At 44.8% G+C, this 23,968-nt stretch overlaps 1 protein-coding gene across 5 annotated transcripts; it reads right to left on the bottom strand.

The window, feature by feature from the left end:
• Positions 1–286: 286 nt before the first annotated feature.
• On the bottom strand, positions 287–22,604 carry SLC17A4 (solute carrier family 17 member 4). 5 transcript variants are annotated; one of them, XM_027602198.2, is made up of 12 exons: positions 22,565–22,603; positions 15,859–15,982; positions 9,199–9,404; positions 8,348–8,581; positions 8,173–8,260; positions 7,926–8,012; positions 5,959–6,077; positions 5,673–5,834; positions 3,410–3,542; positions 3,179–3,326; positions 2,246–2,336; positions 287–1,313 (listed from the first exon to the last, which is right to left on the bottom strand). In XM_027602198.2, the coding sequence occupies exons 2-12, from the start codon at positions 15,944–15,946 to the stop codon at positions 1,179–1,181; spliced, it is 1,491 nt and encodes a 496-aa protein (XP_027457999.1). In that variant the 5' UTR covers positions 15,947–15,982; positions 22,565–22,603; the 3' UTR covers positions 287–1,178. The 5 variants fall into 5 exon arrangements, with proteins under 5 accessions (XP_027457999.1, XP_027457996.1, XP_027457995.1 ...); XM_027602195.2 differs by lacking the exon at positions 8,348–8,581 and having other exon boundaries at positions 15,859–15,979; positions 22,565–22,604; XM_027602194.2 differs by lacking the exon at positions 8,348–8,581.
• Between the last annotated feature and the right edge of the window lie 1,364 nt (positions 22,605–23,968).

The following is a 23,968-nucleotide window of genomic DNA, read 5'->3' as shown; positions in this document are numbered from 1 at the left end:
ATGTGTGGGTTCTCCACACCAGGCAGTGCTCTCATTCTCTGGGGGCACCTACTGGGTGTCCTGTAATATAAGTCAGTTCTGACACTAATACCTGGGATTAGTGCAGACCCCACAGGTTAAGGGCTTCGTCCCACAAGTGGCCCCCACCCAGACACCAAAGTAGTGGGTACCTGAGGTACCCACATTTCTGTTTGACTTAGCTACAAAGTTGTGGGTTCCCATGACCCCCCATATTTGATAATTTGCTAAAATGATTCACAGAACTCAGGAAAACAGTTTGCTAACTATTACTACTGCTTTATTATAAAGGATATAACTTAGGAACAGCCAAAAGGAAAAGATGCCCAGGGCAAGGGATGTGGGAAGGGACGCAGAGCTTCCCTGCCCTCTCTGGGTCACCACTGTGCCAGGACCTCCCTATGCTCCCCAAGGCAGAAGCTCTTGGAACTCTGTCATTTCAAGTTTTTATAGAGGCTTTATTGCATAGATATGATTGAGTAAATGGCAACTGATGAATAACTCAATCTCCAGCCCCTCTCCTCTTCCCGGAGGTGGGGTGGTAGAGCTGGAATTCCAACCTTCCACTCATGCCTTGGTCTTTCTGGAGACCAGCCCCCATCCTGAAGCTATGGGTAGCTTCAGGGATCCCCAGAAGCCATGGGTAGCCCCCAGCCGCCAGTCATCCCAATAGAATACCCAAGGCACTCTCATCACTCCAGAAATTCCGACGTCTCAGAAGCTCTTGTGTCGGGAACCAGGGACTGAGTCCAAATATTATGACAAAAGGTGCTCCTATCATCTCTACCCCTCAAGAAATCTGAGATTTCACTAATCTGAAATTCTGGAGCTCTGTTCCAGAAAGTGGGGGCAGAGACCAAATATATATTTCTTATTAAGTCACAATAATAGTGGGCAGAGTGGACAACACCTGGAAATTCAGACACACCTATGCTTTCCAGAGCTCACAGTTAAAAACTGGCCTTCCCCAACCCGCACCCACCACTGTAACCTCTGCAGGCAGAACCTTCAGTATTCCACAGCCAAGCTCTCTGAGAAGATACTGGAAACAAAGTCAATGCACATCAAATGGCTAACCAGTCAAGCAGGTACTAAGAGGGAACGTCCATGAGGGCACACGATGAACGGCTAAACATTGGGATCTGAGGCATCCAGTTTGCTCAGAGCTGAGTGACGGTCTGCTCTGTAGCCCAGTCCTGGACCTTTGCTTGGCTGAAGGTGAGGTAGAAGACCAAGCCTGACATGTTAATAGAAACTGAAATCAAGAAGACATTTCTCCAGCCAAACTCAGAATCCTGGAAGCAGGAAATTACAAAGTGTTAATGGTCTCTTGGCTCTTGCCCCCCCCTATATTCAGAAAGGTCTGGAGCATGTCCAGCTTCCCAGCCCCTGCTCCAGCCTCTGTGGCCTTCCTGGTGGTTCCTGGAATACGCAGGTCATTTCCTGGGCCCTGGCCTTCCCCTCCGCCGGAATAGTCCTCCTACCAATAGCCATTTGTCTCCCTCCCTCGTCGGCATCCAGTCCTTACTAAATGTTACCTTTCCAGTGAGTCCTTCCAAGACCACCCTATTTAAACTTGAAATCCCACCCCCTCCTCTGTGCCCTGTCCTCCTCTCCTGCTTTATTCTCCTCTTTGCACTTTGCCACCATTCAGTATACTCTATATTTTACTGATTTCACTAGTTTTCCATCAGTTTCTTTCCTACAATATAAGCTTCACCAGGCAGGGACTTTTGTTTGTTTTATCCACTTAAACCGCATGGCACATGCTAAAGTGGAATTAACGAATGGATGAATGAAGGGGTGACAAGGGAAACAGTCAGTTCGAGAATTTCCCTATTAAAAGTCATTTCCTGACAGTATTAGTCAGTGACTGGAAGGGAAACCCCTTAATCACGGGCAAACCAGAATGGTTGGCCCCTCCATACTTTGCAAGAAATGCCATGAATATTGCTATAAATTTCAGTGATTAGCATGAAAAACTTCTAAAAACCCCTAAAGTATAAACTCATAAAAATGAACGCTCATCATCGCTCCACACCCAAAACCTGTGGTAATTGCCCGGCATGAGCTGAGCCTGGGGGGAAGTCATGAGGGGGATCAGGACTCTTGAGCTTTAAGTTGAGCCCCGTTGGGGAGGGAACAAAAATATCTTCAGTCTGACTTCTCCTGAGTAACCTCTATAGGTTTCTCTCATGACTATTTTCGTCAGAGCATTCGACCTCACCTGACTGATCAAGAATCCGGCAACGGTGGAAGAAATGGCTCCTGATAAGTGGCCAAAGACTTGTGATAGTCCCCTGAGAAAGCTGGTGTACCTGAGACAGAAAAGAATATTCCAGTATAAGCAAACCATTCACCTCAGCTTACTTGCTGTAACTCTGTGCTTGTCTCTGGGGATACCCAGAGTCGACCCTGGGTCAAGCCTGAATGAAATGTACTGACTAGTGATTAGTATAATCCCGCCTGAGGGTCTGAGACTCCCAGGGGTCACCTGTATTGACTTGTCAACATTGTTTATACAAAATGTACAGATGGATGGTTTGCATCTAGTTTGTACGTTCTCTGAGTTTCTGCTACGGAACCTGATCTTGCAGCCTTGTTTTTGGGTAAAAAAGACCCCTTACTGGATGAGTCGTTGGCTCCCTTGAGACCAGGGCATCTCCCATGGGTCATGGCGCTTGGTTATCTGAAGATGGAGCATGTCCTACTGACCGTGAAAGGATCCTGGGAGCTACATTTGGAAGTCCCAGTCCTCTTTGATTCTACCTCTATCAGAGATCAGTGTTTCTCTTGCTCTCCCGTTAGTCAAGCTTTACTTTATTAAAGCCTTAAGTGAACCGGCACCGTAGGGTCCTTCACTGATCCAACCCCATGTGACTGCTGCCTTCCCGACAGAGATATAGGTGTGAGTCACCTCCTGTCCCCAGTTGAGCTGTGAGTGTGGCCACTGCCTCCCCGTTTTCACCTGGAAAACTGAGTGCACAGTGGTGGACTAGCTTTGGGTCCCTTCCAGGAATTATTTGGATGTAGGGCTGACGCTGACATTTCCTGTGACCTGCAGCACGCATCAGCCCCATGGAACTGGGGCATCTGAGTGAGTTTAGGGCTGTGGGACCTGAGCTGAGCTTCTGTGCGGATGTGGTAAAGGGGTCCCTACCGAGGAGCAATATCCAAGAAGTTAATAAGGGCTCCTGTTTGGCAGAAGGTGGTGGTGGCAGAAGACAGTGCCAGCAAGCCCATACTGGTGCTGATGCTGGATCTGACCCAGTACAGGGACACGAGGACCACAGATGAGACAAGAACCCCTGCAGCAGGAGGACAAACACAGAGGGAATCAAAACCACCCTGAGCTTGCTGCATCCATCCCAGGATCCACCTCAGTCCTTACCGATGGCGGTAGAGAGTTTCCTGATGGTAACGAGTCTGAAGATGTTTCTGGAGTGAAGAAAATCTGCCAGTAGACCGCTAAGGATAGTGCTGATAAAGGCGACACCTAACAGCAGGGCTGACAGGATTCCACTCTGAGGACCAGAGATAAGTCAGGTGCACGCCTCACTTCCCACACCGTGACACACACTGACCCCTGGGTGACTTGTCTACTGTATAGCTCCTCTCTATATACATATCTCCTTGAATACAAATTTCAGGTCACTGGAATGAGCCAACACAATTTTGGTGCCTGAGAGAAAATATGCATATAGTTCGATTTGGAAAAAAAAAGACCAATGCTCTCTTCATATGTAAAGGTCACCTGGAAATAGATTTCTTAAAAAGAACAAAACCCAGTAGAAAAATAGGCAAAAAACAGGAACAACTTACAGAAAAAGGAAAACAAGGGACTCCTAAACATATTAAAAGGTGTCCAACCTCATAGTAGAAAGAACTACTTTTTCATCGAGCAACAGTTTTTTGACCTGATCTACGGAGATGCTGTGGGAAACTGGGTACTTGCAAATATTATCAGTGCCCGATGGAAAGCAATTTGACAATAGATATAAAAGTTTGTACTGCATTTACCCTGAACTCAGACAGGCAGAAACAGCTGCTCAGATGTGTGGCAGATGAGCAAGGTTTTTTGCTCAGGGATTGGAAACAACCCAAATGTCTCACAGTGTTTCCCATGTACTGATCTGAAAAGATCACAGTCGTGTAATAAGGAAAGAATAGCAGTGTACACAGCACATAATGTTTTGTGTAAAAAAAAAAAGTGACAAAATAAGAAGATATGTTCATGTATGCCTGCGTCCCCATAAAGAAGCAGCGGAAGAATATATAAGAAATGAATAAAAAAAGAGTTATCTGAGGCTGGGAGTGGGCTGGGAGAACAGAACAGACTGGGGACGGGAAAGGGAGGAAGATTTTTCACTCCTATCTTTGGATATAGTTTTAAAAATGTTGAACCCTGGTTTGATCAGCTCAGCCTCTGTATTACAGTGTTATTAAAGAAAATGCAAGGAAAGAAGTGTTGTGTATAATCCCCCAAATGGAAAGGCTTTAACCGTCACCGTGTCCCAACTGTTCATATTATGGATGAGTAAACCGAAGCCACCAAGGTTTTGTGACTTAGGGAGAAGCCACCCTGAGACCAACGGGAGTCGGGGCCTCTTGACTCTTCCCAAGCGGAGAAAGCCTGGTCTCAACTGTCTGGTCTCCACTGGTCTCTCCAGTCCTTCTGCCATCCTCCTTGTCCTCAGCCTTGGCCTCTGAGATGGGGAGACCCCTTGGCCTCACAGCAGAGACAAACCGTTCCCAACAGCTGGCCTCTGGGATGTCTGTTCGGACCTCCTGTCCCCTGATGGCCTCACCTGAGATTCTGACTTCGCTGCCTGCTTCTGGCCTCCTCCTTTGTGGAGACCTATGGCCACTCAGCCCTTGGGCTTTCTAATCTTGGTACCTCCAGCCTGTTGCAATGCGTGCGCCCTGGACTCTGACCTCTGCTCCGAAAGTCAGCTCTCTGTTGGCCGGTTAGCAGGGGAGCGCAGTCAACATGAGAGCACTGCTTTTTTAGTCCAAACACAAGAAGGTAGCAGTCACTCAGTAACCTTGTGAACTGCCGCTAATAGGCTCTGAAATCTGATACACTCTTTGCCACTTCTAAGACCTCCATCTTGTAGGAATTTTAAGGCTCCTGTCCACCCATCAGGGTACCTGTTCATTCTGTGAAAACTCAGCTGTACACACAGGTGCACTTTTCTCTGGATGCATCATATTTGAATAACACATTTTTTAGAAGACCATTCTCTGCAAGTTTTGGCTGGAAGTCCTATTTGGGATGTGTTTTCAGGAGATGTTGTTCGTGGTCCCTGCCAAGCCTTCTCGAAGGCAGGATTTGTTTTGTTAACACTGTATTGTTAATGCTGCCGGCAGAATATCTTGGTTGCAAATGCTGATTGGATTGAACATAAAAGTTTTGCATCGGTCCCTTAGAAAACAGGACACTCTGTGAATGCCACGCTTCCCTAGAACTGTCCCAGCCTTCCCCAGTAAGCAGTAGGTTGCAGTGAGATGATTCAGAATTCACGCAACCAGGATGCTTTTCCTACACGAAGGTCCTGGGCCTAATCCCCTGATTTTGTGGCTGTAAGTGAGACAGTGGATTATATAATGAGGCATTTAGACAGAAGAACAGACTGGGCTTTCTCTATACTTACATCTCTGAGGTTAGCTTGAAGTACAGAGCTGATGTATGTTGGCATGTATGCCATCAAAATATTAAAAGTCCAGAATCCGGTGAAATAAAAGACTAAAATGCCCCAAAGTGGTAGGGATTTGATCATAGCCTTAATGGGAAGGGACCAGCCTGGTGAACAGTCCTGGAAGAAAGCAGATATCAACACCCCTCCATCAGAAGACAGGAGCTTTGCTCCAGTGCCCTCTTCCGCCCCCGAGACACCCGGACGGACACAGGGAACCGGAAGAGAAGTTCATCAAACGCACCTGTTGAGCCAGTGAACACACGATATATTCCTTCTCACTGGTGCTGATAAATGGGTGATTTATGGGGTCATCATAAGCAAGAGGAAACCAGAGAAAAGAACAGGCACAGCCAATTCCACCTAGAAAGAAGATCCCATTGGCCCCTGACGGGAGTTCTTTCAGTTTGACTCTGCACTGACATGACTCCTGGGGTTGGCAGAATGACCCCAATATTCGACTCCTACCTGTATCTATGCTATGGCCCCATCACTGGTGGAGGGTGCTTTCCCACCACCTGTCTGTACATGATGACAGTGTTGAACAACCCAATGTTACCAGTATTGAGTGGAAATAAAATTCATCTTAAATTTTTCTTTTTCTTTTTAAGAATCTTAGGAAAATCTTTTTTTGAAGCAGAGTGTAGATTTTATTTTTTTAATGAAAATATTATTTAATCTATAGATTTTATATAAACATCACCAATTTTCCCAATACCTTTTTTATTATGTTCAATTAGCCAACATACAGTACATCATTAGCTCTTGATGTAGTGTTCAGTGATTCATCAGTTGCGTGTAACGCCCAGCGCTTCTCACCACACTTGCCCTAATCGTAATAGCTCTTTTTACTTTCTAGTTTCTCCTTTACCCATTGCTTCACAAATAGAGAGTGAAGCGCTACCATAGAGTATAGAACTACCCTACACCAGGCATTTTGTGAGATTTTGAGAGTATAAGAATACAAAGATACAATTTTGCCATCAAGGAACTTAAAATCAAGTAGGGTTACCACTGGAGTAGGTTGAGGGTGGAGGCTGTCAACAGGTATTTTACCGAGTTCCTTCCTTGCAGATACACATTTGTAGCTTCCCTTTCTGAAAACCATGAGCAGAGTAAGCCTGTCATGTTGCTTGAATAATTTTTGTAACCTGCCCTTTGAAGTTTCCATGACAAAGCCTTTGCAGGTCACCAAGCTGAAGTAATCCATCTTCACCCATTTTTTTGTCTAGTGAATATATTGACCTGATGTTACAGGAACCCTTGATATAAGAGTATTATCCTCTAATGGAAGCACCAGTGGTGCTCAGTGGTCTTACTGGAATCACACAGGGTGCAGATGGGACTTCAGAGAATGTTTTAAAACTCAAACACAAACATTCGCTGCAAGCAGCTGGGCAGACCCCCACCAGGTAAAGGCAAAATTGTGAAGCCATAGAATGCTGCCTCTGGAATACTCCGAGCCTCTTTGGGACCTTCTGCAGCATCTCTTAATACATTACATCCACTCTGGAGCTTCACACGGTCTGCCCTGTCTTGCAGGTTCTACTGGTTGATTCTTTGTGCCAATTAGCATTTTGTGATTAGGTCACAGTCTTACAATATTCTGGTTTTAATAATAGGAGAAGTTTAAAATATGAATTAAATAAATAAGCATAACTAAAAATATCATCCCACCAAGATACCATTTTCAACATCTTATGAAAGAAATCCCTCTGGGGTTCGTTGTGTGTTCGGTTTAGGAGCAGAACGGAACATTATGATGCTTTTAAAGTCATTAGGTCATTCTAGCTACGCATCCAGGCTCCTGAGATGTAAATGTCATTTTGCAAGATTCACATGATTAGCTCTGAACGTTATCAACTTTAGTTGTATAAATAGTCACATCTATTAGGATTTGGTTAACCATAGATGACTTGCATCACAAAAAGCATGCCCAGCATTCTCTGTCACAAAACAAAATCCTGAGGGGCGCCTGAGTGGCTCAGTTGGTTGAGCGTCTGCCTTTGGCTCAGGTCACGATCCCAGGGTCCTGGGATCAAGTGCCACGTCGGGCTCCCTGCTTGGCGGGGAGTCTGCTTCTCCCTCTGCCCCCCCCAACCCAGCTCGTGCTCTCTCTTTCTTTCAAATAAATAAAATAAAATAAAATAAAATAAAATAAAATAAAAACAAAAAAACCCAAATCCTGAGATTTGAGAAGCCCAGACTCACCAAAGATATAGAAGATAGAAGGCCACCCTTTGGTCTGGCAGAGGAAACCCCCAACGAGCAAAGTAATGAAGGCTCCCATCAATTCCCCTAAACAGAAGAGGTGAGGATGTTTTGGGTGAGAGTCATGGCCGTGCTTTCGAGCAGGGAGACAGGGTAGTTGGAGTATAAGGTCTTGCTTGTGTTGATAGGCCATTGCAGAGTACTCTTGGACAGTGCATACAAGTTGACAATTTAGGGCATCAATTACCTGATGAAGCAATGTTGATGAGTTGACTCTTTTCTAGTGGGGGAGCCCATTTGACCCAAATTGAATACTGGCTTGTTAATACCATAACCTGGAAAAAAAAAAAAAGTTCCATTCTTGGCTATCTGAGGTCGTTTTGTAACCAATATCTCACTTATATTTAAAAGCATCTCGGTACCTGGGCTATGCCTTGAACAATCCGCAGGACAATGAGCGAGAGCACCCCTGCATCAGCGGCCAATGGAATAAAGAGGGCCAAGATTGAGGAAAGAAGCAGGCTAACACCCACCAAGTACTTGGCTCCAAATAGTCCAGCTATGTAGCCAGTAGGGATTGGAGCCAAGAATGAGCCATAGTTGGTAGAGCTGAGAATGATCCCCTGGATTTCAGGACTCCAGTCATACAGAGGAGCCTAGGGGACAAAGAGAATCTCACTGTTCATCTTTGGCCAGAGAGTTGACCGTGTTTATCATGTGAACTTGAGAGGCAAACAAAACAAAACAAAACAAAAAAAACAACTGGCAGTTCTCTCTCCTTCTACTTCTCTCCAGTTCCTCCAGTGTACAAATTTCATGAAAAAAAAACAAAAACAAAAACCAAAAACCCAAACACATGCCCAACGTACTCTTTCCTTTTACACAGTTTCCCTGGTTACACAATTAACTGACCCATTAAGATGTAAGAGATCCCATAAAGAAAGAAAGGTTATAAAGAAGAAAGCATTATAGGCAAGGTAACTTTAAAAATACGTGAAGGAAGAAAGTAAAAGTAAACATCTGTGAAACTTAGGTTGTGATTTTCATCCTCGTAGGGGAAGAATGTATGTCCACTAAAGATCGAAGTGGTTTCCTGCATTCTAACTTAGTTCCTGGTTACACTCTTAGACACTAAATAGAGATATAATCTCCTTAGCTCTACATTATGTTCTCGTGTAGTATAGTTCATTGAACATAGTAGATGCTTAATAAATAGCCCTTTAGGTCAAACCATCCTAGTCAGAGAAAGGGTCTGGAGTCTCATTAAACTTACCACTGCCTTAAGTTGCTGTAGAGTTTCATTCCATCCGTCCTGGGAGTTGGCGGAAGGCCTTTCTGTGGAGGCATTGAGTGGGCCAGGCCAGGCTGTGCTGTTCACCATAGCTGGCATGGCGATGCTCAGGCTCATCTTTTGGGAGTTAAGTGAAAAATTGCAGAGATGCACGATGAGCGCCAGCCCATGTTGGACTGAACAAAAGCCTGAGATGAAGGGGCACAGAAAGTCTTATAATCAGGGTGCTTTTCTCCCATCTTTCTTAAGTCTGGAAGAGGGAGAAGACTGCAGTCTGTGGAGGAGAAATAGAAATAGAGAGCAGACATTCTCTGCAAGTGGCTGGTGGACACCTGTCCCCCCCGGGAGGTGAAGGGGTCAGTAACTTGCTCAGAATTATTACTTGAGCAGAGACTTGAAGAAGGTGTGGAACTGGCCAGAGTGAGTGTTAGGAAGGTTTTCAAGGCAGGGTTCTGGGATGAGCTCATGAGAGTGGGACTGGAAAGAAGTGAAATTGGACAGAAAACTGGCTGGAGGCAGTGGTCGAGGGGCTACGGATAGTAAGGGAGAGGAATTGCTGGAAATGACTCCCAAGGACCCCACCCTATTACCAGGGAACGAGGCAGATTAGCAGGTCAGGGGCTGGGAAGAGATGAGGCACCAAAGGTAGGCTAGGTTGGACTCCAGAAGCATTTCAGCTTCATCTTGATACTGTAATCTGGGCTCGAACGAAATTTGCCAGTGATCCATGAGGGGTCTGGGGTCATCCCTGGACTTGAGTCCAGGTACGGTAGTTTGGCAACAGCTAGAAGGATTGACCGACTGTCCCTCTAGAGAAATTCCAGAAGCGTAATATATGATCCTGTCCTCAAGGCATGTGGGTGCCCCGTTTCCTGGCTCGTGCGGGGGGAGCAAACGCAGTTGAAGTGGCCAGGGCTGTCTCCTGTTGTGTGATGGCATGCGTGTCAAGTTCCAGGAGTGGAGACACGGACCCCCACCTTTGGTTTAACTCGGGGGGGGGCGGGGCGTTCAGATGAGACTGTCCCCTCTCCCATGCACACGAATTTACGTTGGAGTTTTGATCAGCATCGTATAGATGTGTCAGATGGCATTGCGAGGGATTGCCACACGGAGAGCATTGTCTTCTCCTGGCCAAGAACAGGGGTGGCTCCCTGTGGATTCACGTCTTCTTCTCTGGCCTGAGCTGCATTCTTACAGTTAGTTCTCTTCAGTTAAGTGCCTCACAAGTTTCTTTTTTTAATATTATTATTATTATTATTATTTTGATTATTCATTTGAGACACAGAGATACAGAGAGAGAGAGAGCAGAGAGCACGAGCAGGGGGAGAGGCAGAGGGAGAGGGAGAAGCAGGCTCCCCGCCAAGCAAGGAGCCCGATGTGGGACTCAAACCCAGGACCCTGGGATGATGACCTGACCTGGGCGCTCACCACGCAGGCGCCCCTCATTTTCTTTTTTCTTAATGCACTTTTTTATGTTAGAACAGTTTTAGACTTACAGAATTATTGAGTTCCTTTTTTTTTTTTTAGATTTTATTTATTTATTTAAGGGACAGACACAGAGATAGCAAGAGAGAGCACAAGTGGAGTGGGAGAGGGAGAAGCAGGCTTCCCGCGAAGCAGGGAGCCCGATGCGGGGCTCGATCCCAGGACCCTGGGACCATGACCTGAGCCGAAGGCAGACGCTTAACGACTGAGCCACCCAGGTGCCGCTGAAGTATTGAGTTCCTGTGTACCTCACACCCACTTTCCCATTATGAGCATCTTCTGTTACTATGGTACATTTGTCACAATTGATAAACCTACTGCAATGTATGATTATTAGCTAAAGTCCACACTGTGTTCAGACTTCTTAGTTTTCACCTGACGTCTCTTTTCTGTTCCAGAATCCCATTCAGGATAGCATAGTTATCTCTGATTGTTATGTCTCCTTGGGATATTTATGGCTACGACAGTTTCTCAGACGTTACCTGTTTCTGATGACCTTGATGATTTTGAAGAGTACCAGTCAGACATTTTGTAGAACGTCCCTCAACAACCTGTTTGAAGCAGTGTTTGTCAGTTTTCTCCGCTGTGAAGTTGCTCTTGTTCAGTCCCTTTCCGTGCTGGGCTCTGCAAGAAGTCACACGCACAGCTCCCACATAAGGAGTGAGGAACTATGCCCTACCTCCTCAAGGCACTGGATACAGAGACATTTTCTGCTTGGGAGAATCTCACTGAGTTTTTCTAGTGAAACCACCAAGACATAAATTGTTTTTTTTTAAAAGGGTTAACTTTCTGACACCTCTCTTCACTTCTTGCATGTTTTTTTGACGTGTGCAATTTTTCTTAATTCAAATTTATAAACGTTATTTCCATAGACATCATGGACATTATCTGCTTCCCCGTGATTAACACCTTACATATTTGAAATGCTTCTGTCTCCTTTGTCCCCACGATTACGTGTGCCTAATCTCTCTGCCTGATCAACCTGAGTCAGGAATTATTTTATTGCCGTGAAGGGCATCTGCTGTCCAAGACAGCTCTTGTATATTTTTCATTGCCATTTCCTTCATGATTTGAGTTTACTTTTTTTCTACATTGAGGTTGTCTCTCTTTTTTTTTTTAAAGATTTATTTATTTATTTATTTATTTGAGAGAGAGAATGAGATAGAGAGAGAGAACATGAGAGGGGGGAGGGTCAGAGGGAGAAGCAGCCTCCCCGCTGAACAGGGAACCCGATGCGGGACTCGATTCCGGGACTCCAGGATCATGACCTGAGCCGAAGGCAGTCGCTCAACCGACTGAGCCACCCAGGTGCCCATCTCTTTTGTTTTTCCACATACTTTCCTTGAAGGTATAGACTCAGTGAACTGGATGCTTGATTAAGTTGCTTTCATTTGTTCTTATGCAGTCTCTATTTTCTTCCCTTCTTCATACCCATCATCTTTTGAGCCACTTGTCTTGGTCTCCCTCTGCATCTTCCATGACTTTTCTAAGCCTTGGTTCTATCTCACTGATTCGATTTTCTGTAGTGATCATTTCTTTCCTTGCTACCGTTTATTCCATTTTAATTCTGAAGTCATATGTTTTCCTCTTTAGTTTCCTTTCTCCTCTACTTTGGACTCTTCTTGCACATTTTCCTGTCGATTTACTTCCTATACTCTGAGCTTCTTATTATTCTTGAGATCTTAAGTTGGAAATGAAAATATTCTTCAGTTTCCCCAGATAAAATAAGCGCAGCCATGTAATATGCTGGTTAGCAATCAGACTGCTCTGGTGTGAATCCAGATGACACCTCTTTGTGCTTGGATGACTTAAATGAGTTACTTCCTTTCTGCTTGAATTCTGTCTCCTTCAGTGGAGGGGATGCTAGGAGGAGTATCTTCCTTGAAGGAATGTTGTGAAGATTCAGTGAATTAATCCACATAAAGTGCTTAGAACAGTGCCTGGCACCAAACATGCATTTAATATGCCATGATCACTCTCGGATCTAATGCATTCCTTTTCTTTTTCTTTTCTTTGTGCTAGCGTATTTACACATCCTTCATGCCCCCGTCTTGGACCATAAAGATCAGTCATTTGTGATTTAGTTCCCATGTGTTGAAACCCTTGCCGTGTGTGGAAATGGGCCACCTTTGCTGACCTGAGGCTGCTGCCATGTGGCGGTGACAGTGTGTGATGGTGGGGGAGGTGGCAGCTGGTGGGAGGCAGGAGGAGGCCTTGGAATTCTTTTGCCAGTTCAAGGGAAGTAACTACTCTTCCATTTGAATTTTGCAATGACCTGGTCAATGTTGAGGACCCCAAAATTCCAAGTTAATTTCTGTCATCATACATGTACTGCCTTGGTCTGTTGCACTGGCCCAAGATGCTAAGATGCAGCTCTTCAGAAAGATCAGTAAGCTGTGGATGGGGAAACAGCAGGATGTGGGCCATGTGAGCTTCACCCGCCATATCCCAGACTCCTCTTGCTTGTGGTGAGGTTGCTGGCCTCTAGACACTGCCATTCGGAGCTAGGGAGCGTGAGCCGAGGCTTCACAGTAATGGGTGTCCTCCCTTTCTTCCTATATCACTGTACCATGCTCCAAGGAGGAGGCTTTTGTTAGCTCTTGGCAGCTTCTCTCAACCCAGCAATGAGCCTTAGAATTCATAGTGTGTGGTGGAACAATTCCCTAGTTTTAACCTGGATGGAGATACTTTCTCCAAGCGGTTGATTCCTTGTTTATTTCTGGGACTTTCAGAGAGGCATGTTATTGTAGCCTGGCCTCTGGGTGACATTCTTTCCACGGGCTGGGGTATATTCACCTCCATGTGGGCTTTGGATGGGGAGGAAGGAAGCTGTGCCTGATGCTGTTCATGAATTCTCGCTGCCATCCTTGCCCTTCCAAGTTCTCCACAGAGAGACAAATACCTGGAAGTGACAGCCCTCAATCTATCATGCAGACAGACAGGCTTCCAACCATGAGGGCATTCTGGCAAAGTTTGGAAGGCTGAACGTGGTGAGAAGCCATGATGCTGTGAGGTAGCCGGAGGTCCATGGAGGAGGATCAGTGATGGTGGACATGGGATTTCTGCCTGTGGCTTTTGAGCGCCCCCTGAAAATCGCCCACTCGGGGCTGCACGTGGTCATCAGAGTGACCCATCCAACCTTACTCCTGGATTTCCCGAAACGGGCTAATCTGACTTCTGCTTCCCCAGCCTTTCAAAGTCTGTGGAATCTTCCAGTCCCTTATATAAAGCCCCTTTTTTCTTGAAATATCTAGAGTGCCTTCTGTTTTTCTGAGTGAGCCCAGACAGAATCTCACAGGCCTCTGGGAGATAAGGGAATAGGAAGGTCACTGTGGTGGTGTCTGTCCCCACTCTGCCCCATGAACCCTTAACTGAGCCTAATGGGCAGAAACCACTGACCTCTGGCAGAACCTCAAGGTCCAGCTTTTCCCTGGGTCTCCAGGGGTACAGGAGCATAAGCAACTCTATTATGTGGGCCAGATGACTGGATGTGACATGTAATGGGGGAGGGGCATTTCTCTGTCCCACGGAATAGCTGGATTTGGTTCTGTGAGTCTCTTTAGAAGTGCAGTCATGCCCAGCAAAGATGTCAGTAGCCTCTGGGGACACGGGGACCTAGAGAAAGCCCCAGCAGTGCCCTGAGGGTGTGAGAAGAAGACCCAGGAGTGCCCAGGAAGTGTGGGCCAGAGAGAGATGAGTGGAAATTGATGTTGGCCACCAACGGATGAAGCAACCAGCAGGGTTTATGCATAAGCACTGTGAGAAATACTTGGAGACTCAACAAAAGAACCAGGTGGGACTATGAAGAGTAGCTGGGGCTCTGCCTTATCAGGCGGGACAAGATTTAGCCAAAAAAGGATTATTATTAGCATGATGCCAATTGTAATGACAGGTCAAATGGGTTACTAAGGGATTGGATATAGCTGTAGCTCCTGGAGTGTCAGCAGGGGACTAAGCAGCATGGTGGGGTGGATGCCCTAGAAGACTGTAGAAGAAACCAGAAAGACCACATATGAGTCCCACCACTGCCGAAAAGGGGGCGGGGGGGGGGGATGACGCTGTGTGAGAGGTGATAATCATAGTTAAAGTTGATAGAGTGTTTCCTGTGTGCCAGGCATTGTTCTAAGTGGTTTACATATTATAACAAATTTAATTCTCATGGAGATGCTGTGAGGTAGGTACTATTATTATCATGTATTTATGAATAAGGAAACCGAGACACACAAAGTTTAAGTAATTTTCCTAAGGTCACATAGCTCATAAATGGCAAAATCAGGATTGCAAACATGGAAAATTTTTATCTATAAGTTCTTTATATTACTGATTTTGAGAGAGAGGATAGGAGAATTTGGCTGATAGACTCTTAACTACTTAGATGTGGATGAGGTCTTCGAGATACAAGAATCAAGCTCTCCCATTTTCCAGATGAGGAAGGTGAGGCAATGGGATTCATTCCAGGTCAAACAGTTCCTAGTTAACTGTAGATTGAGTATTAGAATGCACATCCCCTTATTTCTCCTTTGATGGGTAAGATTAGGAGAATCCTCTAGTCCTTGAGACATGCTCACTTCCGAGCAGACACACTGGCTAAAACGTTGAGGATTGTAAAGCATGCCACCTTAGTTAGTGCTTTACTGTTCAAAGGTGTTATCTTATGAAAAGTCTATTTCCATAAGAGAATTAATGAATCACGTAATTATGAACCATTGAAAGTTTAGGGGAAAATAAGGTGTTCACCAGGTTTTCTTAGGACATATTATAGAAAAGCACCTGGTTGTGATATAGACAATGTAGAGGAGGAAAAGCGACTTTTGTGACATGGTGGAAAGGAAAAGCCTGTTCTCTTTGAGGCAGGGCAGAGAGACCTAATTGGATGCTCCCGGACTTAGAATCGGAAAACCCAAGACCGGTTTCCATATTTTCTACCTAGCATCTGCTCTGAATTTTTTCATTCATCTATAAATACTGTCGTGATACCTACCTGTCCTATATACCTTCAAGGTTTCTTGCAAGATGTGAAATAATTCTCCATAAAAAAGGCTTTATAGCTATGTAGAGCCCTTGGCAGTTGGTGGGAGCATCCTGCTGTATATCACCACAAGGGAAGTCGAGGTGACACAGATACCAGTTTTATCCGTAGCCAGTACATGAGTTTACCTTTCCTGGAGGTTTGCACGTGAGCCATGTTTAAATTCCCGTCACTGGAAATAGCTCCCACTCCCTTTGTTTCTGCTCTAGTAGACATTTTGGTTCTTTTCTCCCAGGGACTGGCGTTCACCTACTGAAATGAAAGAATGCAAAAGCAAATACAGGGCGACAAGTGTCCTGTATCACACATGACGCTGCCCCAGTTCTACAAATTAGGAGGAACTATTTGGTGGGAAAAGTGCTAGGTTGGGGTTCAGGAGACCTGATCTGTTGCCCAGACTTATCACTAGACAATTGTGTGACCCTGGGAAGGTCATAGCTGCCCTGGGTCTTAGTCTCTGCTTCTCTGAAATGAATGGTCTGGCCTGGACTGCCTTAATGGGTTGTAATATTCTTTCCAGTTCTGTGTTCCTTTGTCTCTCAACTGATATATGTATCAACTGGATGTTAAAACCTGACAGTCTTCTTTGAAATTTCATCTGGAAGATTCTGATATCTTAAATTACCTGAAAAACTGCGTGTTATAAACATCTAGATATACCAGTTAAAATATGGCAAATATCTTTTTAAATACATAGCTCCAGAGATAGTAAGAGATATCCCCATGGATGTAATGAAGAGTTTGCGGTATGAACTAACTCTTCAGTGGCCCTGGGACTGGGGTGGGGAGCAGACATCGTTTCAGTGATGCAAGGGTCTTGAGATCTAGGTCCCTAGGGATGAGGGATAAAGCCTTAGACTTCCACCATGACGGGGATTATAATGGAGATCCTATTTTAGAACCAGAGCCCTCAAAGGGGTTCAAAACTGAGTTAAAGAGGCTCTGTCCATTGCAACAGTGGGACAGTGATAATTTACATCGTACTGAGCTCTGGTTTGAAAAGAAAGAGCCTCTCCTTCAAATTCCAAAAATTCGCAACTATGTCATGGGGAGTTAGGGGTTTCAATTCACACTGTTTTTATTGTCTGAGAACTCTCTCTCGGCTGAAAAACTGAGCGAAGAACTGGGCCCAGGCTGATTTCCTTAACACAGATCACATGGAATTACTGAAGATGAAGCTCCACTTAATATGACTTCCAGATCCAAAATTAGAAACCCTCACAGAAGCAACCATCCAAGGCAAGTCCTCAGACTCAACACATAGCAGGATCAAATTGCTGAGAACTTCCAAGAGTCAGATAAACTGATAAATGCCTCATATAACCATGCTTAAAATAATTGAAGAAATAAAAGGTAGGCTCTAAAACATAAGAAGATACCCAAAAGAACAGGCATATTTAAGAAAGGCAGTACTTGAAATACAAAAGACAAATTTAGGCATTGAAATTAGAAACGAAGTCATTAGTCATTAGACAACTAGCTAATGACTGAATTAGTGAAACAGAAGGTAGAACAAAATTATACAGAATAAAGTAATTTATGCAAAATAATTATACAGAATATTAAACAGAATAAGTATATTATACAGATTAAACCTCAGGGACATAATGACATATGGTAGCAAAGTTAGGGGACTTGGAAAATAGAGTTGAAAGGTCTGGTACATGTTGAATAAGACTTCTGGAAAAAGAAAATGAACAGAATTGAGGAGAGGTAGTGCTTTAAGAAATAATGGTTAGGGCTTTTCCAGATTAGATGGAAACAAGATTTCTCAGATTCAGGAATCACAAGGAGTCTGAAGCCAGAGAAATGAAGTTAAAGCTATACCTAGACATAGCATAAGGATCCTGAGGGATACAAAAAGCATGAAATTTATCTGTAACAATACATACCATAAGAGGTCCTTGGTCGGGGGGGGGGGAGTCGAAAGTGATTACAGTATGATACCAGATAAGGGAGCGGTGTTCTTTTTAAACTTCAAGATAATAAAAAAAGACAAAGTATAAGAAAGTGGGTGAAGAGTACATAACTATTAGTACAGTACGTAAACCAGATGAAGAACAGACATGCAGAACGCACCCTGCCTTACTATCAAAGACAGGAACATTAGAAGAACAAGATCTTATTATTTCTTACCTGTCCGCTTCCATAAATATTTGAGAGACTTATCCCTAGTTTAGGCAAAAGTGTGGGGAACTAAGCTATTGTTTGTAGGAGTCAGGGCATCTTTCCATTTGGTATTGCTGCTTCGTGGCGTCTACCAGGGAATAATCTGTACAGACACACAAAAGCACGTCCCAAGACAATCCTTGTGGCAATATTTGTAAAAGTGAAAAATTAGCAGCTAACTAATGGTCATTAATGTTTGAATAGCTAAATAAAGTAAAGTACATATATTTGGAATACTCTACAGCTAAAGTACATATATTTGGAATACTCTACAGCCATCAAAAAGAACTAATAAAATCTATATACATATTAGAGTTTTAAAAGAAGTATTAAGTGAAAAAAGCTAATTGTCAATTCAAAGGGATACATGCACCCCTATATTTATAGCAGCATTATTTACAATAGCCAAGATATGGAAGCAGCCCAATGTCCATCGATGGATGAATGGATAAAGTAGAGGTGGTATATATATACAATGGAATACTACTCAGCCATCAAAAAGAATGAAATCTTGCCATTTGCAACCACCTGGATGGAGCTAGAGAGTATAATGCTAAGCGAAATAAGTCAGAAAGACAAATACCATATGATTTCATTTGTTATTTAGAACTTAAGAAACAAAACAAACAAGCAAAGGGAAAAGAGAGAGAGCGAGAGGAAGGAAAGAAGGAAGGAAGGGAGGAAGGAAGGAAAGAAGGAAGGGAGGGAGGAAGGAAAGAAGGAAGGAACAGACTCTTAACTACAGAGAACAAACGGATGGTCACCAGAGGGGACGGGGGTGGGGGATGGGAGAAATAGGTGACGGGGGTGCAGGAGGGCACTTGTTGTGATGAGCACCGGGTGATGTGTGGAAGTGTTGAATCACTACATTGCACACCTGCATCTAACATGACACTGTACGTTAACTAACTGGAATTAAAATAAAAATTAAAAAAAAAGAAAATAGCAAGTTGTAGAACAGTAAGTACCAAGGTAATAAAATAAGTAAAACATATATACATACAACATTTCATTATGTAGTTTACATGTTTCTAAGTGAGTAGAAAATTATGAAAAGAAAAATCACAACATTAAGACGATGACAGCGCTCCTGTACGTTGTCCTGAGCCCTGGTTTTAAAATTAAGGTACACGGGGCACCTGGGTGGCTCATCCGCCTTCGGCTCAGGTCATGATCTCAGGGTCCTGGGATCGAGCCCCGCATTTGGGTCCTGGGATCGAGCCCCGCATCTGGCTCCCTACTCAGCGGGGAGCCTGCTTCTCCCTCGGCCTGCCGCTCCCCCTGCTTATGCGCTCTCTCTCTCTCTCAAATAAATAAATAAAATCTTCTAAAAAATATTTAAAACAATAACAAAAAAACTACCCTAAAACCTGTGGCCACAGTGTCTGGGGCATGGGAATCTTTTACCCTAACAGCTTTACAAATTGTGTGATTGTGTGCGTGTCTGTGAGAGAGAGAGAAAGAGAGAAGGGGACTGGTGCGTGACACCGGCCTCAGAATCCACGGGCACCAGGCTGTGCAGAGCAGAGAAAGGGCCCACGTCACACTGAGAGGTTGTGGTGCCTCTGCCTCCCCCAGAGGCAGGTGCAGAGACGCGCGGACAGAGAGCTGCCGCTTCCTTCTGAACCGGATGTGGGTGACAAGGAGGGACCCAGCTTACAGCCTTTCAAATCCTACCCAAGAGAACTGTCTAGAAGGGGCCCCATGACCCCAGAAGAGGTGGAGGGACTGTAGAATGCCCGACAGCTGACAGGGGCACAGTAAGGGAGAGACCGTGGGGTGTCCCTAGTGGGGAACTGTGTCTAAAGGATTCAGAACATCCACCCGAGCCCAGAGAGCAGCAGTGCCAGATCACAAGAGTCCCAGTCAGAAACCGTGTCCTGCCTCTTCCCAAGCAGCCCTCCATCTCCCTAACCCCCAGCCCTAGAAGGATCAGAAGCCTCAGCTAGCAAGAGGGGTGAGGGGAGGAGCGGACAGAGAAAGGGGACAAGAAGCCAAACCAAGTGACTACCGACCCCCACTGAGGTCCAAGCTGGAGACGGAGAGAAGCTTTATTTTTCTTTTTTTAAGTATAATTAGCACACAGTGTTATTTGAGTTTCGGGTATACAATATAGTGATTCAACAGTTCTATCTGTTACTCAGTGCTCATCACAACAAGTGTACTCTCAATCCCCTTTATCAATTTAGGGAGAAGCTCTACTTTTAGATGAAGTTTGGAGTTTCGTGCTCTTCATCAGACGGGACCTATTCATTACAACATGAGATTATTTGGAAGCTGAGACTAATGAATGGACTTTTATTCTGAGCCGCCCTGGTAACTCTGAGAAGAAATCCGTCAAATGAAGGGATGGGATATTTTGCTGTAAAAATAATTTGCTTATCATGTCTGTCCACATTTAGGGCAGTTAGTTGAACTGAAAGGAGAATATCAGTCACAAGGCTTGAAGTCCCAGCTTTCAGACTAACATTTTTTTTGCCACGGCCATAACTATAAGGACTCTTCTCACCTACCAGTGCCTGAGAGTTCACTGACCACTAGTTCATTCATTGACTGAGTAAATATTTGTTGAACCAGTGAATGGAATGTTATGCTTCCTTAGCTCTTTCTCTTAAAAAAAAAATATTTATTTATTTATTTGAGAGAGAGAGAGAGAGAGAGAGCACGAATGGTGGGGAGGGGCAGAGGGAGAGGGAGAAGCAGACTCCCCGCTGAGCAAGGAGCCCCATGCGGGGCTCGATTCCGGAATACTGGGATCATGACCTGAGCCAAAAGCAGACGTCTTTGCTCTTTCTCTTGCATTTATGACTGAAGTGCTTGGTTCTCATTAAATTGTCCCCCCTCTATACTTACTATTAGAAGCACATGTCAGGTTGTCTGGTAACCAGCATTGATGTCTCACATACTGTGCATGGCTGCATCCCTTGCCCTACATCAGATTTGTCCTGCCTTCATCCTCCACTGCCAACTCCCACTGCCTCGTCAACCCCAGCGAGGCCTCTGGGAGAGGCCAGTATGAAAAGGAAAACGTGAGAATGACGTGCTCTGGAGAAAATGAGAGTCACAGTGACGGCCACTAGGTAACTAACAAGAAGAGGGCAACTGCTTTACCTGGTTTGGGAAAGGTCTATTTGAGCTAAATTGGGAATGATGAGAAGAAAGGAGCTCCGAGTAAAAGCCTTCCGGGCAAAGGAACCAGCAAGTGTGCCCAGTGCTAATGCAGAGTGAGTGAGAATGTTGATATGGGAGAGAGGAGACCAAAGTGGTGGTGAGGGGCCATACCTACAGGCTGGGTAAGGGGACTGGATTCACCTGGCTGCTGGGTGATGCATGATCTCTACGGGGCAAGACTGGGAACCAAGAGAGTCAGGAAGAGGCTGTGGTGGTCACCTAGGCAAGAGTTAATGTATGGGGGAGGCGGGTCATGGTACAAAAGACCAGACTGGGGATCTGTTCTGGAGTGAAAGTCAACAAGAATTGCTAATGAGGTGGGTAGGAGAAGAGAGAATGGGGGAGATCATTGGAGACTTCTAGATTTATGGCTTGTACAAATGAGTAAATGGTGTTATGCTCCATAGAGATGGGAAAGCGAGTGAGAGGGAAGCGGGTTTCCAGAAGAAAAAAGAAGAGTTTCATTCTGCGCTGTTGGGTTTGAGTTGCTCGTTAGACCCAGAAGGGAAGATGGCCCAGTAGGCATGGTGTCTGTGACTCTATAGCTGGAGACAGGGGCCAAAGGAGAAATATGAATTTGAAAGTCATCACTTTTATCTATTTACTTACAGACTAAGTAAATGAGGAACAACCTGCAAAGTTATTGAATGAGTCATTCCATCAACTTACTGTCCGACTCCCTGGCCAAGACTGATTCTGTGTCTATTCTTTGCACGAACCCTTGTCTTGCTCTTCTGCTCTTCACTAGTTCACTGTGGAGTGAGGCTTTTCCTTAAGGTCCCGCACTGAGCTATTAGTGGCTCACATGTTTTTATATCTGGTCTCAGCACTGAACATTTCCTCCCCCGTATAAGAAGTAGCTTGTGGCTCATATTCGTAGCTCCAAAATCAGAGTCCTCTGCCCCAAACTCTTCACCCGATAACTACGTCCCAAAGTCATGGGATTCCATTTGCATAAATTCACTGGAGAGGTCTCATCTGTTTTGATTAATCTGATCTTTTAGCCCTGATAAAAAAAACTTCCTTTGCCAGAATTCAGCTTTTACATTTACTATCTCACCACAGATGTGGTCAGTGCTTTATTATTATTATTACTACTATTATTATTCTTAATGCATCCCACAAAAATAAGCCCAATATATGAATCTTAAGCTGAAGGTATCTAGTCTGGTCCCAGTATTTGGGTGACGTTAACCCTTAAAAGCGTAGTTTAAAATTGCTGGTTCACTTCCACATGCTTCAGATAATTCAGACTCTCTGTCTCTGCAACTATTCTTTTGGATGGATTTATTCCCTGAAGTTTTATTCTCTGGAGTTCGGGCTCTTGTTTCTTTTAGGATAAGGTGATATCCTCTCTTACTTCTCAGAACTATCTTAGGAAAGAGGAGTTCTCTTCCCCATCCCACAACGTCCACCCCAGAGCAACAAATGAAAGAAAGACCCCTTCCCATCATCTCAAAAGCAGAATATTAAGGGGAAAGATTGAAGACTAACCTGAGTGAGTTAGAATGTGGGGTCCCTCCTTCCTTTCCGGTAAATTCCTTTAAGCTTTTCAAAATTTTCTACATTGCCCTACACTCCCAGGAGGTAAATTATTACCTTAAAAAACCTTTAGCCTTTATGTTACTCAATGGGAAGATTTTGGGCGGGGGGGTGAATGGTTTAATTTTTAACTTTTATTAATTGACAAGTAGACCAAGCTCATTAGATCTTCGTCAGGCTTCAAAGTCAACTGAAGTCACGTCCATCTTCCCTAATCTTCCAGCCAGAACGAGTGTTCCTGCCCGTAGGATCGTGGCACCCCCCACCCTCTGTCTGCAGTGCCGTTCATTATGTTCTTCATTAGGATGGGGTATGTCCTGTCGCTTTTGAGTCCTGTCTCCGCCGGGACTGCTTGGTAGAACCAGGCTCTCCACAGAGCAGACACTTAATATCCATTTTGGTTGACTCAAGTGACTTCTGTGGTTTCCTGATTATAGCTGTTGGCGCCAAAGACCACTGAGCTTTCTGGGAACATTCACAGTCTGTGATTCTGCTCCCTTTTGTGGCAGAACATTTCAGGAGACTCACACATACTTGTGCCCTGTCCCCCTGCCCAACTCGAGACAAGAAAGCTCTTGGCAAAGCCATCACTGACTTCCATTCTGGTAAATCCAGTGGCCAGTCCCAAGACCTTATCTGTCAGGCCTGATAGCTTTCATCACTCATTCCTTCCCTGGACTCTTCCACTTGATTGTCACCCATGATTCAGGCCTGATTTTCCTCATGCCTTCTTGGGTCCTCCTTCTGAATCCTTTAGCGGGTCCTCATGTTTTCTGTAACACTCTCATGTTGGTGTGCCCAGGACTGTGGCCTTGAATTTCTTCCCTGTTCAAACTCACTCCCAAGGTGAGCCCACACAGTCTCCTTTCTTTACATGACCTTCCTCAGACCCTTTCCTGAGCCAGAACTTCGGCTCTTCACCTGCCCTCACCTCTCCTTGAGTACCCAGTGGGTATCTCAGGCTTCACACGACCACAAGAAGAATGCCCGAACCCCCTCCATCTCCACGCCTGCCCCAGGCTCGCCATCTTGGCTGATGGCATCACCATTTTGCCAGTTCATCTTGCCGCAAACCTTGGAGTCTTCCTCTATCAGTCTGCTCTTTTCCTCGGCGAGCATTCTCTCCACCAGCATGTCCTATCAGCTCTGCCTTCAGACCTTTTCCCAAATCCTGTCGCTTTTCATTTCCTCCAGTCCTAATGCAATCACCTGTCGCTGGGGGAAAGAAAACAGACTCTTACCTGGCCCCATCATTTCTCCTCTCTCTCTCTCTTTCAGTTCACTTGCACACAGCAGGCAGAATGTTGAAAATATATATACGTATATGTAACTTACATAAATCTGTAAATATGCAAG

This window comes from Zalophus californianus, chromosome 7 (genome assembly GCF_009762305.2).
Source record: "Zalophus californianus isolate mZalCal1 chromosome 7, mZalCal1.pri.v2, whole genome shotgun sequence".
NCBI lineage: Eukaryota > Metazoa > Chordata > Mammalia > Carnivora > Otariidae > Zalophus > Zalophus californianus.
Note: the sequence above shows the minus strand (reverse complement) of the source record. Positions and strands in the feature narration are given on the sequence as shown.

What these genes read in the sequence shown, in the direction of transcription:
- SLC17A4 (XM_027602198.2), bottom strand. Translation starts at nt 15,946, where the DNA reads ATGTCTACTAGAGCAGAAACAAAGGGAGTGGGAGCTATTTCCAGTGAC. An exon ending in TGTGTTCACTGGCTCAACAG is followed by an intron (nt 5,835 to 5,958) that starts GTGCGTTTGATG and finishes GCTTTCTTCCAG; the next exon opens with GACTGTTCACCAGGCTGGTC. An exon ending in TTCTTGGATATTGCTCCTCG is followed by an intron (nt 2,337 to 3,178) that starts GTAGGGACCCCT and finishes TTTCTGTCTCAG; the next exon opens with GTACACCAGCTTTCTCAGGG.